The 13,461-nt window shown below is 45.7% G+C and overlaps 1 protein-coding gene across 2 annotated transcripts in view; it reads left to right on the forward strand.

The window, feature by feature from the left end:
• Nucleotides 1–13,461, forward strand: part of fat1b (FAT atypical cadherin 1b) — a 55,208-nt gene that overhangs the window by 27,612 nt on the left and 14,135 nt on the right. For both annotated transcript variants that reach the window (XM_061252864.1, XM_061252865.1), the window contains 6 exons: nucleotides 1,688–1,963; nucleotides 2,690–2,900; nucleotides 3,729–7,799; nucleotides 9,056–9,252; nucleotides 9,521–9,674; nucleotides 10,466–10,699. In XM_061252864.1, coding sequence (XP_061108848.1) covers nucleotides 1,688–1,963; nucleotides 2,690–2,900; nucleotides 3,729–7,799; nucleotides 9,056–9,252; nucleotides 9,521–9,674; nucleotides 10,466–10,699 — 5,143 coding nt within the window. The remainder of the gene's footprint in view (nucleotides 1–1,687; nucleotides 1,964–2,689; nucleotides 2,901–3,728; nucleotides 7,800–9,055; nucleotides 9,253–9,520; nucleotides 9,675–10,465; nucleotides 10,700–13,461) is intronic.

Consider the following 13,461-nt stretch of genomic DNA (forward strand, 5'->3'; position numbering starts at 1 on the left):
TTCAGATGGGATGAAAGAATGAGCTCTCCCTCTGTAGTGTAAGCCACCCGTCCATGCCAAACATTGACGGCCGAATTGAGCTGTCAGGGGCACCTTTTTTCTTTTCTTTTTCTGAAGAACAGAACCATTAGCGTACTGGATTCTCCGTGACCAGGCCCGGCTTTCAGTGTGCGTTAGCATGCAGTGGCAAATAATTTTCATATTTTCTCCATTTTCAATTTATATGAAAAGCTTCCTTTGTTCGTGGTTGGCACAAAATCAACAAGCAAATCATGTAAATCTCTGACCTTTACTAAAGATACTGGTTTGAGGATTTATATGACAAATGTTTTTTTTATTTTTTTATTTTTTTAGTGACTGACACTGACCTATTGTGTGTAGCATAAACCAGTAGATAAACATATGGCATGCAGACACATGTATCACATATGGTGGGGCATATCTCATACCAGCTCTGTGAACAGAGGCATTACTTAAAGGTCATAGCATTTCAACATTGGTTGCCGAGGCATTTGCATAATGATTTATGTTTTATTTATTCCTGTGTGTAGAAAATATACTCTGATCTGAAGGAACTTTCCCAGCATTCACTGGGCTGACTGTGTGGTAGAATGTGTTTGCATGATCCACGTGAGCAAGCTTCATAAAATGTTAAAAGTAACCCACATAGCCCACATGCATGGCAAATACTTTGGGCCGATGATCATTCAGGCTTAATAAGTAGGCTCAGAAAAATCCTTTTTTAATTTAGACAAATTCCAGAACAGACTGACAATGAAATGAATAAAGCAAGATGCTTAATCAAGTTTTAAAGACTGAAATGTAATATTTGTTAGTTACTGCTAAAAAGTTTTTTTAAACCTATTTCTGGATTAGACTTAAATGACTTCAAGCTGCTAGGTGAAACATGTTTTTTTCCTCCATTACAGATGTCTGAATGCATCTTGCTTCCCCCTCTCTCTGAAGGTTTACTCTTGTCAGATTTGCTTTGACAGATACGTGATACATTGGCAGAAATGTAGGAATGCCTATAAATATACCGCATTGCAGAAGAGAGGAGATCTTCAGAAAGCTCTTCTTGTGGTGGCTCATAAATCGTTAAAGAGCAGTGGGAGCTTCGCTGGTCAGGTCTGCCACCTGGCAGGGTGGAGCCCCCTCCATTGCTGTGAATTCCACCCCCTTCACTTTGGGCTCAGCGGTGACGGGCGACTCCTCTATCCGGGCGCGTGCTAAGACTCCTCTGGGGACGTCCTCGTCAGGTCACCGTGAGCCACTCCGGTATCAGTATGCGGCGTCCCGCCTGAGGGCTTGTGGCTGATGTGAATGGGGTTGACGTGCCTTTGAGGAGGCGTGCGACGGCGCATTCACAAAGAGCAGATCGTCCCTGACGACAGGACGGCGCCAGCCCGGGATCGGCCTCCGGGGGGCAGCACTGTGTTGTGGGCACCTCCGAACCGGACCTGGCCCTGCCTCGGGTGCGAGTAACTCAGCCCCATGTTGTGGGAGTCTTTGACAGCCAGGTTTATTTAGGAGTGACTGGGTTCCATTCAAGCCTCTATTTCGCTCTCACTCTCTTTCACACTTACGGGGCTTTCACTGCCAATGTACCTGATAGACATCTGAATCTTGTGAAAGACACGACGCGAGGGAGTCAAAACGTCTGCGTTTCCCTGTCTTTGCTGCTCAGGTATCCATCCGAGTAATTGATACAAACGACCACCGGCCGCGGTTCTCCCAGCACAAGTACGAGATCAGCATCCCGGAGGACACCCCTGCCGAGACGGAGATCCTCCGGATCAGCGCCAGCGACGAAGACGAGAGGAACAAGATGACCTACACGCTCCTCAGCAGCACCGACCCCTTCAGCCTGAGGAAGTTCCGGCTGGACCCGGGGACCGGCCTGCTCTACACGGCTGAGAGTCTGGACCACGAGACCATGCGCAGGCACACCCTCACCGTCATGGTACGCTAACGCACCGCTTAACCCAGGGCTGCCCATCCCTGCTCCTGCAGGTCTACCGTTCTGTAGGCTATCGCTCCAATGCTAACGAAGAACACCACTTTCAACAGCTAGACAGTGACTGCCCAGCCCTGTTCCTGGAGATTTATCGTCCTGTAGGTTTTCACTTCAATCCCAACAAAGCACACCTCATTCAACACGTAGAGATCTGAGATTGAGGTGATACAGTAATTAGTAGAAGCAGGTGTGCCGAAATTGAAGGGTTGAAATAGAAACCTTCAGGACAATTGATAAAGATCTCCGGAAACAAAGTTGGGCAGCCCTGATGTAACCCCTCCCGTTTTTTTAATAAGAAGCCCTCCTGGAACAGGGTTTGACTGCCCTGACTTTAACCCCTCACCTTTCTTATGAATCTGAAAGCTTTGCATCCTCAGCATGGCTGAGCGCTAACCAGGCTTTGAAACAGAGAAGCGCTGTGAGCTTTCTGATCCTCCTGTTTAAGATTCACAGGCCGCGTGCTCTTCACATCTGACTGTGCTTCTCCTGCGTCGCGTTCTCTGCTGATTTACTGTATCTGTCCTGGGCATTGAAGGGTGACGGTGACAGATGGGGAGGGAAATATGTTTTCTTTATTTATTTCTTCTTTACTTTTCAAGATGTTGTCATATTTGCTGAGATGCAGAGAAATGTGTATAATGTGTCTTTTTTTTACGGACAACTTTTTGTCAGGTGCGCGATCAGGACATTCCCGTGAAGCGTAACCTGGCGAGGGTGATCATTAACGTGGCGGACGCTAACGACAACGCGCCACGCTTCATCAGCCCGTCGTACGCAGCCCGCGTGCCGGAGTCGGCCGCACCGGGCTCTGCCGTGGTTCAGCTCTCCGCTCTGGACAAAGACAAGGGCCAAAACGCTGAGATCCTCTACAGCATCGAGTCCGGTATGGTCCTTTCGCCCACACGCATAACAAACCCCACTCACTGTGAACTCACCCCCCCCCCCCTCACGTTAGCCCTTTTTTGTTCACTTACATGTTTGCAGTGACTACCCCGACTTGTAATCATGATGTCATGTGGGGTAAGGAGGGGTAGGTCACTGAAAAAATGTAAGTACCAAAAACAGGGCTATAAGGACTTTTTCTCCACAGGCACCACAACTTTCAGCCCACTTAACACCGTTGCTAGGAAATGGCATGTTTGACAGGGGTTCTGAAGATCTGACATGAGTCAGAACAGGCAGCGAGGCTGGGCCTTTCACCCACTTAGATGCCTGTCAGATTTAATTGGAAATGTGCTAGTCTTTTCACCGGCATTTTGTGGTTCGTAAACAAGAGACTTGTGGGAGGATGTCTTCCTGGAATGTGCATTTGTGAGCTATTGGAAAGGTCTCAACTAATTGAAACAGTGGCTCTAAAAAGGTTTGTCTTTAAGGCTTGGACAAAAGAGATTGGAAGAAAGCAGTTATAGGCATTTTCCTATTTCACATGCACCAATGTTACAGCCATGTTGTTATGCTGTTTTTGTTAAAAAGATGTGACAAAACCAAAAACCGTAATGTATAATGCCCCTCTGAAAAGTCTGCTACTTTTTACTCTTGGCTTTCACTTTGCTCTTCATGTTTGTTTAATTGGTAAGCATAATGAGGCGTATATTATCCACTCTTTTGCTAATGCTAGGCCTTTTGTTGTTTCGTTTTCTTGGGGGATAAAAAATCCATGTTTGCTCTAATGTGGCGATGCATCATTTTCTCTGTCTTTTATTTTGTGCAGGAAATCTGGCGAATTCCTTTGCCATCGATCCTGTTTTGGGCACCATAACTGTGGAGAGGGAGCTGGAGGGCAGCAGCGCGTTTGAGCTGGCGGTGAAAGCGTCTGATAAAGGCCTACCTCCGCTCAGCGCCCTGACAACCATCCACATCACTGTCACCATCTCTGATAACGCCAAGCCCAAGTTCGCCGAGCGGGAGTTCTCCACAGAAATCAGCGAGATGGCAGCTGTGGGGAGTTTCGTGAGCGCAGTTACTGCCTCCAGTCAGTCCTCCGTCTTCTACCAAATCAAAGACGGAAACGTCAACGGCGCGTTCGACATCAATCCCAGCTCTGGCGTTGTGGTGATTCGAAGGACCCTGGACTATGAGACTTTGTGTCTGTACAGACTGACCGTGCAAGGCACCAACATGGCTGGCATGGTGAGCAACGCCACACTCATTGTTCGCCTGATAGATGAGAACGACAACGCCCCCGTCTTCGCCCAGGCGGATTTCACGGGCGCGGTCAGTGAATTGGCTCCTTTCAACAGCATCATTTTAACCCAGGACCAATCCCCACTAGTGATACGAGCTTCAGACGCTGACAGTGATCTGAACGGCAGGCTGGTTTATGAGATCGTCGAGCAGTTCGCCCACAAGTACTTTACGATTGATTCAAGCACGGGAGCCATTCGGACTGTCAGCAGCCTGGATTATGAACAGAGGAGCAGTTTCCGATTCACTGTGCAGGTCCACGATTTGGGAATACCACACTTATTTGCCGAGAGGCCCGCCAATGTCACAGTCCGAGTTGTGGATATCAACGACTGCCCCCCGCAGTTCAGCCAGGATGTGTACGAGGCGTCTATCCTGGTGCCAACTTACAAAGGGGTCAAAGTGATGACAGTGAATGCCACGGACGCAGACGGTGACAGACATTCTAAACTACTGTTCTCCATTTCCAACGGCAACGCGGGCGGCCGGTTTCAGATGGACCCGATTTCTGGCGCCATCTTTGTGGAGAACGCCACACAGCTGCGGAGCAGGTACGAGCTGACTGTGAGGGTCTCCGATGGGAGGTTCGTCAGCATTGCATCTGTGCACATCAACGTGAGGGAGAATAAGAACAGCTCTCTGAAGTTTACCCGGGACCCGTACACTGCCCACGTTCCGGAAAACTCTCCCGAAAAGAGAACTCTTTCCATCGTCGCCATTCGGGGCAGCCCCATCAACGAGCCCCTGTTTTACACCATTCTGAACCCAGACAGGAGGTTTACAATCGGACGTACTTCAGGGGTGCTATCCACCACAGGCGTGCCCTTTGACCGTGAAGAGCAGGACAGATTCGATGTAGTTGTGGAAGTGGCAAAGGCAGAAAGGTCATCTGGTTTCGCTCATGTCTTAGTAAAAGTGACTGTTGATGATGTGAATGACAACGAGCCAGTATTTCTTAACCTACCCTATCAAGTGTCTCTGGTGCAAAGGAATGCCATGGCGGGTCATATCATTAGACAGGTCGCTGCAGTGGACGAAGACACTGGCAGAAATGCAGAGATACACTACAGCCTGAGGAATCATCACGAGCATTTTAAAATAAGCCCTTTGGGTGAAATTTCTCTGAAACGGTCATTTGAGCTGGAAACACCGAGCTCTGAGTTTGTGATTAACGTTTTGGCCAAAGACGGTGGAGAACCACCACTTTTGTCTACGGCGGAAGTGAGGATCGGCGTAGTGGACAAGGCCGTGCCCGTGTTCGAAAAAACGTTTTATAAAATAGAGATTCTGGAGAATATGCAGTTACATACTCCAGTAGTGCATGTCCAAGCCAGTGGCTCAGAGGGTCCTGGTGTAGGGTACAGCATTACTGAAGGGGACCCGTTCAGTCAGTTCTCCATTGATTTCAACACAGGGGTCCTGTATGCAGTGCAGCCTTTGGATTACGAAACTCATCCTGCCTATAAGCTGAGTGTGAGAGCGACAGACTCGCTGACAGGCGCCCACACCCAGGTTTTTGTTGACATCATATTGGAGGATGTCAACGATAACGCTCCTGTGTTTGAAGTGGAGGCGTATACTGTCAGTCTTTCCGAAGCCTCAGTAATTGGCACATCGGTGCTGCAGGTGACAGCCACCGACTCGGATTCCAGCAGCAACAGAGTGCTCTTTTATCAGTTCGTCGAAGACAAGGGCGAGAGTTTCGACTGCTTCAGCGTTGACCGCGACAGCGGGGTACTCTCCACGGCCTGCGCTTTGGACCGTGAGGAAGTGAAGCAGCATAAACTGGTGGTTAGAGCCATTGACGGGGGCGTGCCCGCCCTGTCCAGTGATGTCGCCGTGCTAATCGAGGTAACGGATCTGAACGACAACGCGCCGGTCTTCACCCAGCGTGCGTATGAGGCCAGCATCAGCGAGCTCGCCCCTCAGGGGCACTTAGTCACGTGCGTGCAGGCCTCCGACGCAGACAGCACAGACTCCGGCAACCTGGAGTACTCTCTGCTGTCTGGAAATGAGGACCAGAGCTTTGCCATCGATAGCAAGAGTGGGCAGATTACCGTCTCAACTCACCGCAAAACGCCAATGCAGCCACTGTACAACTTGAACGTTTCAGTGTCCGACGGAGTCTTCCGGAACTCAGCCACGGTCAGACTCCGGGTTATAGGCGCAAACTCCCACAGTCCCACGTTCCCTCAGATCGACTATGTGGTTGAGCTTTCTGAGAGCTCACCCATCGGCACACTGGTTACAGAAATCAAAGCCACCGATGAAGATGCCGGAACTTACGGCCGAGTGATGTACTATATAGTGAATGGCTTCGCTAAGGAGAGGTTTTCCGTCAATGAAGAAGGGCAGATTTTCACAGTGGAGAAAGTCGATCGCGAAAAGCCTTCTGAGAAAGTTGTTCCCATAAGCTTGATGGCCAAAGACGGTGGTGGAAAGGTTGCCTTTTGCACTGTCAGTGTGGTCCTGACTGACGTCAATGACAATACTCCACAGTTCTTGGCAGCTGAATACAGGGCGAACGTGGCATCTGACGTCCCGAGGGGAACCACAGTCGTCAGAATTACAGCCACGGACATGGACGAAGGGACAAACGCAGACATTACCTACTCCATCGAGGCGGACGATGAGAATGTTGATGAAAACTTTGAAATACACCCCTTCAGTGGTGTGGTTGTAACTAAAGAAAGCCTAATTGGCCTGGAAAACGACCTGTGTGCTTTCTATGTAAGAGCCAAAGATGCTGGGAATCCAACTAGGCACTCTGTTGTACCTGTTTATATTAAAGTACTGCCCACTGAAGTGCCTGTGCTGAAGTTTCTAGAGCCCCATTACAGGTTTGCAGTTGCTGAAGATCTCCCCATTGGATCAGAGATTGGTATTATCCAGACTGAGAGTGAACATCTTGTGGTTTACAGTCTCGTCAAAGGAAATACACCCGAGAGCAACCAGGATGAGGTCTTTGTAGTTGAGAGAGACACAGGGAGGCTAAACCTGGAGAAAGAACTTGACTATGAGACCACAAAATGGTACCAGTTAACATTACTAGCGCAAATAACCTTTGAAGGAGATGACATCATGACCGCTGTGGACATATACATCCAGATAAAGGACGTCAATGACAACAGACCTCAGTTTGAGTCCGACCCTTACGAGGCCTTTGTCGCGGAGAACCTGCCGGAAGGAACTTTGGTGATCCCAGTGAAAGCCGTTGACCTTGACGCCGGCGACAATGGCCAAATCCTGTACAGCCTGGATGAGAAGCAGGAGAGCGAGGATATCGGCGAGCTCTTCGCCATCGATGGCGAAACGGGCTGGATTACAACACTGAGGGAGCTGGACCGCGAGAAGCGAGCCGCGTACGCTGTGGCCGTGGTGGCCTCCGACCGAGGAGAGACGGAGCGGCTGGCGGCCTCTGCGACGGTGCGGGTCGCCGTGGCGGACGTGAACGACAGCCCCCCGCGCTTCACGGCCGAACTCTACCAAGGCACCGTGAGCGAGGACGACCCCCTGCCCAGCGGGGTGGTCGCCATCCTGAGCACCACGGACGCCGACTCCGAAGACATGAACACACAAGTCAGCTACTTCATCACAGGTGAGCCTCTGCTCTGAGTTCCCAGCTGAACACAGCAAGTGTATCAGGGAGTGTATTCAAACTGTAAAAAGTGGTCTTAACATGTATTTTAGTCTTGTAATGACATTCTAATTATTTTTCTCTCGAGTAGGAAATAGCTTATTTTAATTAGCTTATTTTTTCTTAACAAGTGAACATTTCTTACCCCACTGGCAAATCCTGAAGTGAGTCAAACTGTCTCACAATATTACAATATTACAATATATTATTTATATAATATAGTCTTATTTAGCATTTAGTGTGGTAATATTAAGTATGCGACCAAATTTCTTGATATCGAGGATTTTTGTTTCAGTGCACCACACTTTTATGGAATGTCATGAAACTTTTTAAGCCATAAACATTGGACATTGAAATGGCTGAACAGAGAGAGTGTATTTTGTATTTGGCTGACTGAGGAAAAAGGAAAATGTATAATTATCCCTGTGTTAAATTGACCAGGGAGACTCAATTGCTTGGGCTAATTAACGTGTGTGAATAACAATGTCATATTTGTTATCAGGAGATATGCTAAATTGGTGTGCTTATTTTAAGTGGTGATTCTGACTGCTTTTGAACATGGCACATCGAACAAACAGCATCCTTATTTTTATTTTTATTTTTTGAAAAAAGATTTATCCTGCTGCTGAGATGTCTCTTATAACACGATAAGACCCAGCTTGTCAGGTGCATCGAATTGAGAAAAACCGCTCAGTCCTATAATTGTATTACCCTTCAGTTGGCAGCGTGAAACATTCCACACACAATATCATGAGGTTCTGGGAATTAGGGAATTGCTTTGGTTGATGCCCATAGCTGATTGTATTATTATTTTTTTATATATATTATTTTCACTCTCGCTCAATCGTTCGATAGTGAAGCAGAGCACAAAAACAGCTGAATCTTGCCTCTAGGATAAAGAATGAATGTAGCTGTTTGGAACTCGGAGCATGTTCTCTGAGCTGTAGTCTAGCCCCGTAATTGAGAGAACTGCTGTGTATGGTGGGCGCAGGAAACGTAGTGACTTACAGGCCTTTGTGTTGCCGTGGCAGCGGCATTTCTGTGTCTTTGCTGTTCAGCCACCGCACGTTACCGAGTGTACTCCTACAGCTTTCCGACTTCCAGTTCACTGAGGTGTTTTTCCTCTCCCCCGCCGACACGGCTGTTGAAGCTTTTCAGTGAAAAACTCTGGTATTGTTCATTAGCTTGAATGTCATCCTCCCTCTCTGTTTCTGCAGGCGGGGACCCTCTGGGACAGTTCGGCATTGAGCACACTCAGAAGGACTGGAAAGTCTCCGTCCGGAAGCCCCTCGACCGGGAGGAACGAGACAATTACCTCCTAAATATCACGGCCACTGACGGAACCTTTGTAGCAAAGGCCGCCGTGGAGGTGAAGGTCCTGGACGCCAACGACAACAGCCCCGTTTGCGAGAAGGTGCGTCCCCCAAAATGTCACGTTACCTGCGGCGTTCTGCCAATCAGGGCGCACCCATGCATATTCAGTTCCGCCGGGTAAAAAAAAAAACAATTGGGGAAAGGTGGACAGGAAGGTCAATGAAATGCTGCGGTGCATTATTAAAGCCTATCACCAGCGAGTCAATAATGCCTCCCACAATCCTTTGTGTCCTCTGCATTTGTTCTGCACGTGTCAGGCTGGGTGATTATGTGTAATTTTGTATGGTGATGTGATGCCCTTTTTGCAGACCCTCTACGCTGAGACCGTACCTGAGAATGCCCTCCCAGGAAGGCTGGTCTTAGAAATCTCTGCCACTGATGCAGACATTCGCTCCAATGCAGAAGTCTCTTACGTGCTGTACGGTGCAGGATCGGAGCTGTTCAACATGGACTCACATACAGGTAAGTGGCTTAACCCTCTGGGGTCGGAGCTTCATCAACGATGCAGATTGACTTTCCTTTCTAATTAGATGATTAACTTTGTGATATTTTAACATTCAGACGCAACAAAAATATTGACAGAATCAGATGACACAAATGTCAGAGCATGGCTCAGTCACTAGTTTTCCTCAGTTTGCCCTCAGACCCCAGAGGGTTAATATTATGCATACAGTATGGCTGCTCACAAATTTAAAGGCAACTGTTAATGTGAATGTAAAAAATGCAAATGCCGTCAAAACCCTACAGTAAATCAAAAGGCTTGTTTTACTGGCATGTTTATCCTAAATATTTTAAACTCAATTAATTTAGGAACGCTGTACTGTGTTTTTACAAACATAAACTTGTCTGAGGAGCCATTAATGAATAAAATATTGCAGAAAAAATAATATTAGAACATAATAACACCAATGCTGGGTATACTATTTGACTGGAAACATTAGTATAGTTTTCAGTGAAGGAACTGGAGGGTATTTCACAAAGCAGGATTACTATGCTGAGTAAAACCTATCTTTTTTTTACTTTGATGTTCCAGCTTTTACTCAGATTAGCCAGCTAACTCAGTAATCCTGCCTTGTGAAACAAGGCCCAGATTATATACTGTATCTCTCTTGGTGTTCATTGCATAATTGTCATGAGTACAGTCTGTTAATGAAACTGGAAGCATCACAGGTACTGATGGCTGCTTAGTTCACTCTTATTCTACTCTTTATATTGTGTACATTGATTGCAGTGTTGTTATTTCTGTGCGTAAGGTGAGCTGAGGACCCTCCTGCCCTTGGACCGGGAGGAGAGGGCCGTGTACGACCTGCAGGTTCGAGCCTTGGACGGGGGTGGGCGCTCCTGTGAGACGCGGGTCAGGATCACCCTGGAGGACGTCAACGACAACGCGCCGCAGTTTGCGTCCGAAACCGTCCCCGTCACCGTCTTCGAGAACACCGAGGTTCACACCTACGTTGCTCGACTGCTGGCTGGCGACGCCGATTTTGGTAAGCTGTAGGGGTGTGAAGATAACAAAAGAAAAATCTATCTGTATCTTTATGAATCATAGCAAAATATACATTTAAATGTCATGGGGTTTGCTCACGTGCAACACTGCCAACTGTTTACATTTCTGACTCATCTTCAGTTGTGCTTGTGCTGTTTTTCCTTCCGTGGAAAATGACGTCAATACGTTTTTTCAACCTAACTTTGGTTGTATTTTTAGGTTGTAACAGGAGGTTGTATAAGCTGGATCATCATTTCTTATTATATCATTAGATCTGTTTTTCATTGTATTGTAGCACAATATGTGATATTGTCATATATCAAACCGTTGCTTCAAGAATGAAAATGCTGTCCTATCGTGGTGATGCTTGAGGTTCACAACGCTAGTAAGCAGTACTATTTTGGTTTAAGGTGCAATAGATTAAGAATACAGTTTTGACCTTCATCAATCCTATTGTGTTGATTATATCACCTCATTTTGCCGCCGCCTTTTACTCGATATGCATGTATTGATTTAGTGTTTGATATTATCTTGAAACGCTAAGAATGAATGTCATACATTTAAAATAGTTATTTTTATCAATAATACGACAAATGATGTCATTACTCACACAAAAATGTAAATGTGTATACATACTGTAAGGAGAATAAGAAAAGACCAGACCATGACTGTCTATACGTGCTACAATAATCATCCTGCTTATAGGATACCGTACCATGAAGCTAACACATTTTGCATACACAGTTGTTGTCCATAATTTAATTTTCCAGTCACGTACAATAGCTTCGGAACTTTCTGTCCCCGACGTGCTGGTTTTTCCTTTTGTGTATTCTTAATAATGTCATCTCATAATGCGTTTCTGAAAGATTATGCAGCGTTATTGTAATTCCATTTATAATATCCTCAGATATGTGGCGTTGTGTGAGCCAGACAGCCCAAACTGGAGCACAGTGTTCAAAGTCGCTTCCCCCCAAATCCTCTTTTATGAATTCCCAGTACATAATCAGAGAATATCTGCAACTGCACTAATGCAAACACAACGCACACTTTCATTTTGATGACAGAGCACCTTAAAGTAATACCTTTTTTTTTTTAAATAGTAAAATAGTAATCTCTTTTTAATTGAGAAACAGTGAACATCCAAACCTAAATCCAATTAAATAACAGTGTCTGTTAAAAACAGAAAGACAAAAGCATTGCAATTCATTACACGCTCCAAGATCCCACACAGCAGATTGAACGAATTTCAAAGAGCTCCAAACACCCAGAAAATAACTTCTCTGTTGTGTTCCTCTCCATCAATGTTATGGTTTTTAGATGACTGTGGGGATACTTCCTACAGGGCTGGTTAGTATGTAATATACGTAGCTGTTATTCCTCATTTCACTTCTTTAAACGGTTTGTGTTGTCTGTATTTTCTGGTAAATTGAATATAAACATTTAATGCATCGAAATCCAAGACTATCGAACATTTCTATTTAACTTTATGGGGATATAAGAACTGGTATATTGCCAGTGTCTTACATTTTGTGTTAAGAGTATGAAGCCTAATTATCTTATATTAGATGATAAAGTGGATCTGTATGCAGTGGTGCCGAGGGAGAGAGAACAGAGAGAGTTAACATTTAATCTGAGAAAGGACCATAGCCTAATTTTAGTGTTTAACAAGGATTCCAATTTAAATATGGTTTGCTTAGTTCTGTCTAGTGTGGCTCAATTAGATTGGATTTCATTGAACAGTGTCATCGATAAGACATCAGTTTTAATGAAAGTTTATTGATTCATTATTCATTTTTGTTGGTTTGTTTGTAACTGAAATTATTTGGTGTGTGCCAAGGCAGAACTGCTACATTAGATGTAGTCATGTAAATAAGGAATTGGCTGCTATTGGGCAATCCTTACTTTAATCCTTACTTTAATTTTAATTAGCTTAAAATGAATCATACAAAGTCAATGATGATCAAGCTCAGGAAGGTTTTCAAAGGAACGTAGGTTCTCTCCATCCTGTTTGTAGCTTACCGGCCACCCCAGATCTTCTGGGACCGTGTTAAAATATGTTCCACCAAAACGTGCAAAGCAGCTACAATCGACTGTGAACAAGAAGGCTGAATGTTGTTGAACATGTGTGTTACCATATTGACAGCAGATATGGACTAACGTTGTTCTGATGATTGTGACAAGTGATTTTTTTGATATTGATTGGATTTGCGCACACAGTAGTGCAGCTGCAATCATAGTGTGCGATGCCTGTAGAAGCAGTTGGGACCTTCATTGAATTTTCACCGCTGGCAGTTATTGCTGTCTGTTCAATTAAGCTTCCAGCATGCTGCGCCTGTTTTTCCTTCATTCCAAAACAACTGCAGTAGACTGCGCTTCACTGAGCTGGCCCCAAAGGGAACCCTTTCGGTCTTTGTTTCAGGTCAAGCCTTTTCTCCAAAGTGTAATCATGTAAAATGCATTCAAATACGCTCCCACCATCTTGTGGTTTTATATGCCTATTAAGTCAGATGCTAACAGATGAGTGCTAGCTTTTGCCTTATTTTTGTTTCATATTTTATATCGTTCTTCCAGTTATTTCTGAATTCCTGGAGCTTATCTGTAGACGGGCAGAACTCGTGCTGTCTATGTAGGACGGAAGCTGCATGCAAACATTCCACGTCCTCTCTGACTGTTATCTTTTCCAGAGTTTGCCGTCATTGGGAATATCAGCCCGATCACAAACACCATTGTATGAGCTAATCACAGAAATAAACAGACACTCTC

Source organism: Conger conger, chromosome 8 (assembly GCF_963514075.1).
Source record: "Conger conger chromosome 8, fConCon1.1, whole genome shotgun sequence".
Taxonomy (NCBI): domain Eukaryota; kingdom Metazoa; phylum Chordata; class Actinopteri; order Anguilliformes; family Congridae; genus Conger; species Conger conger.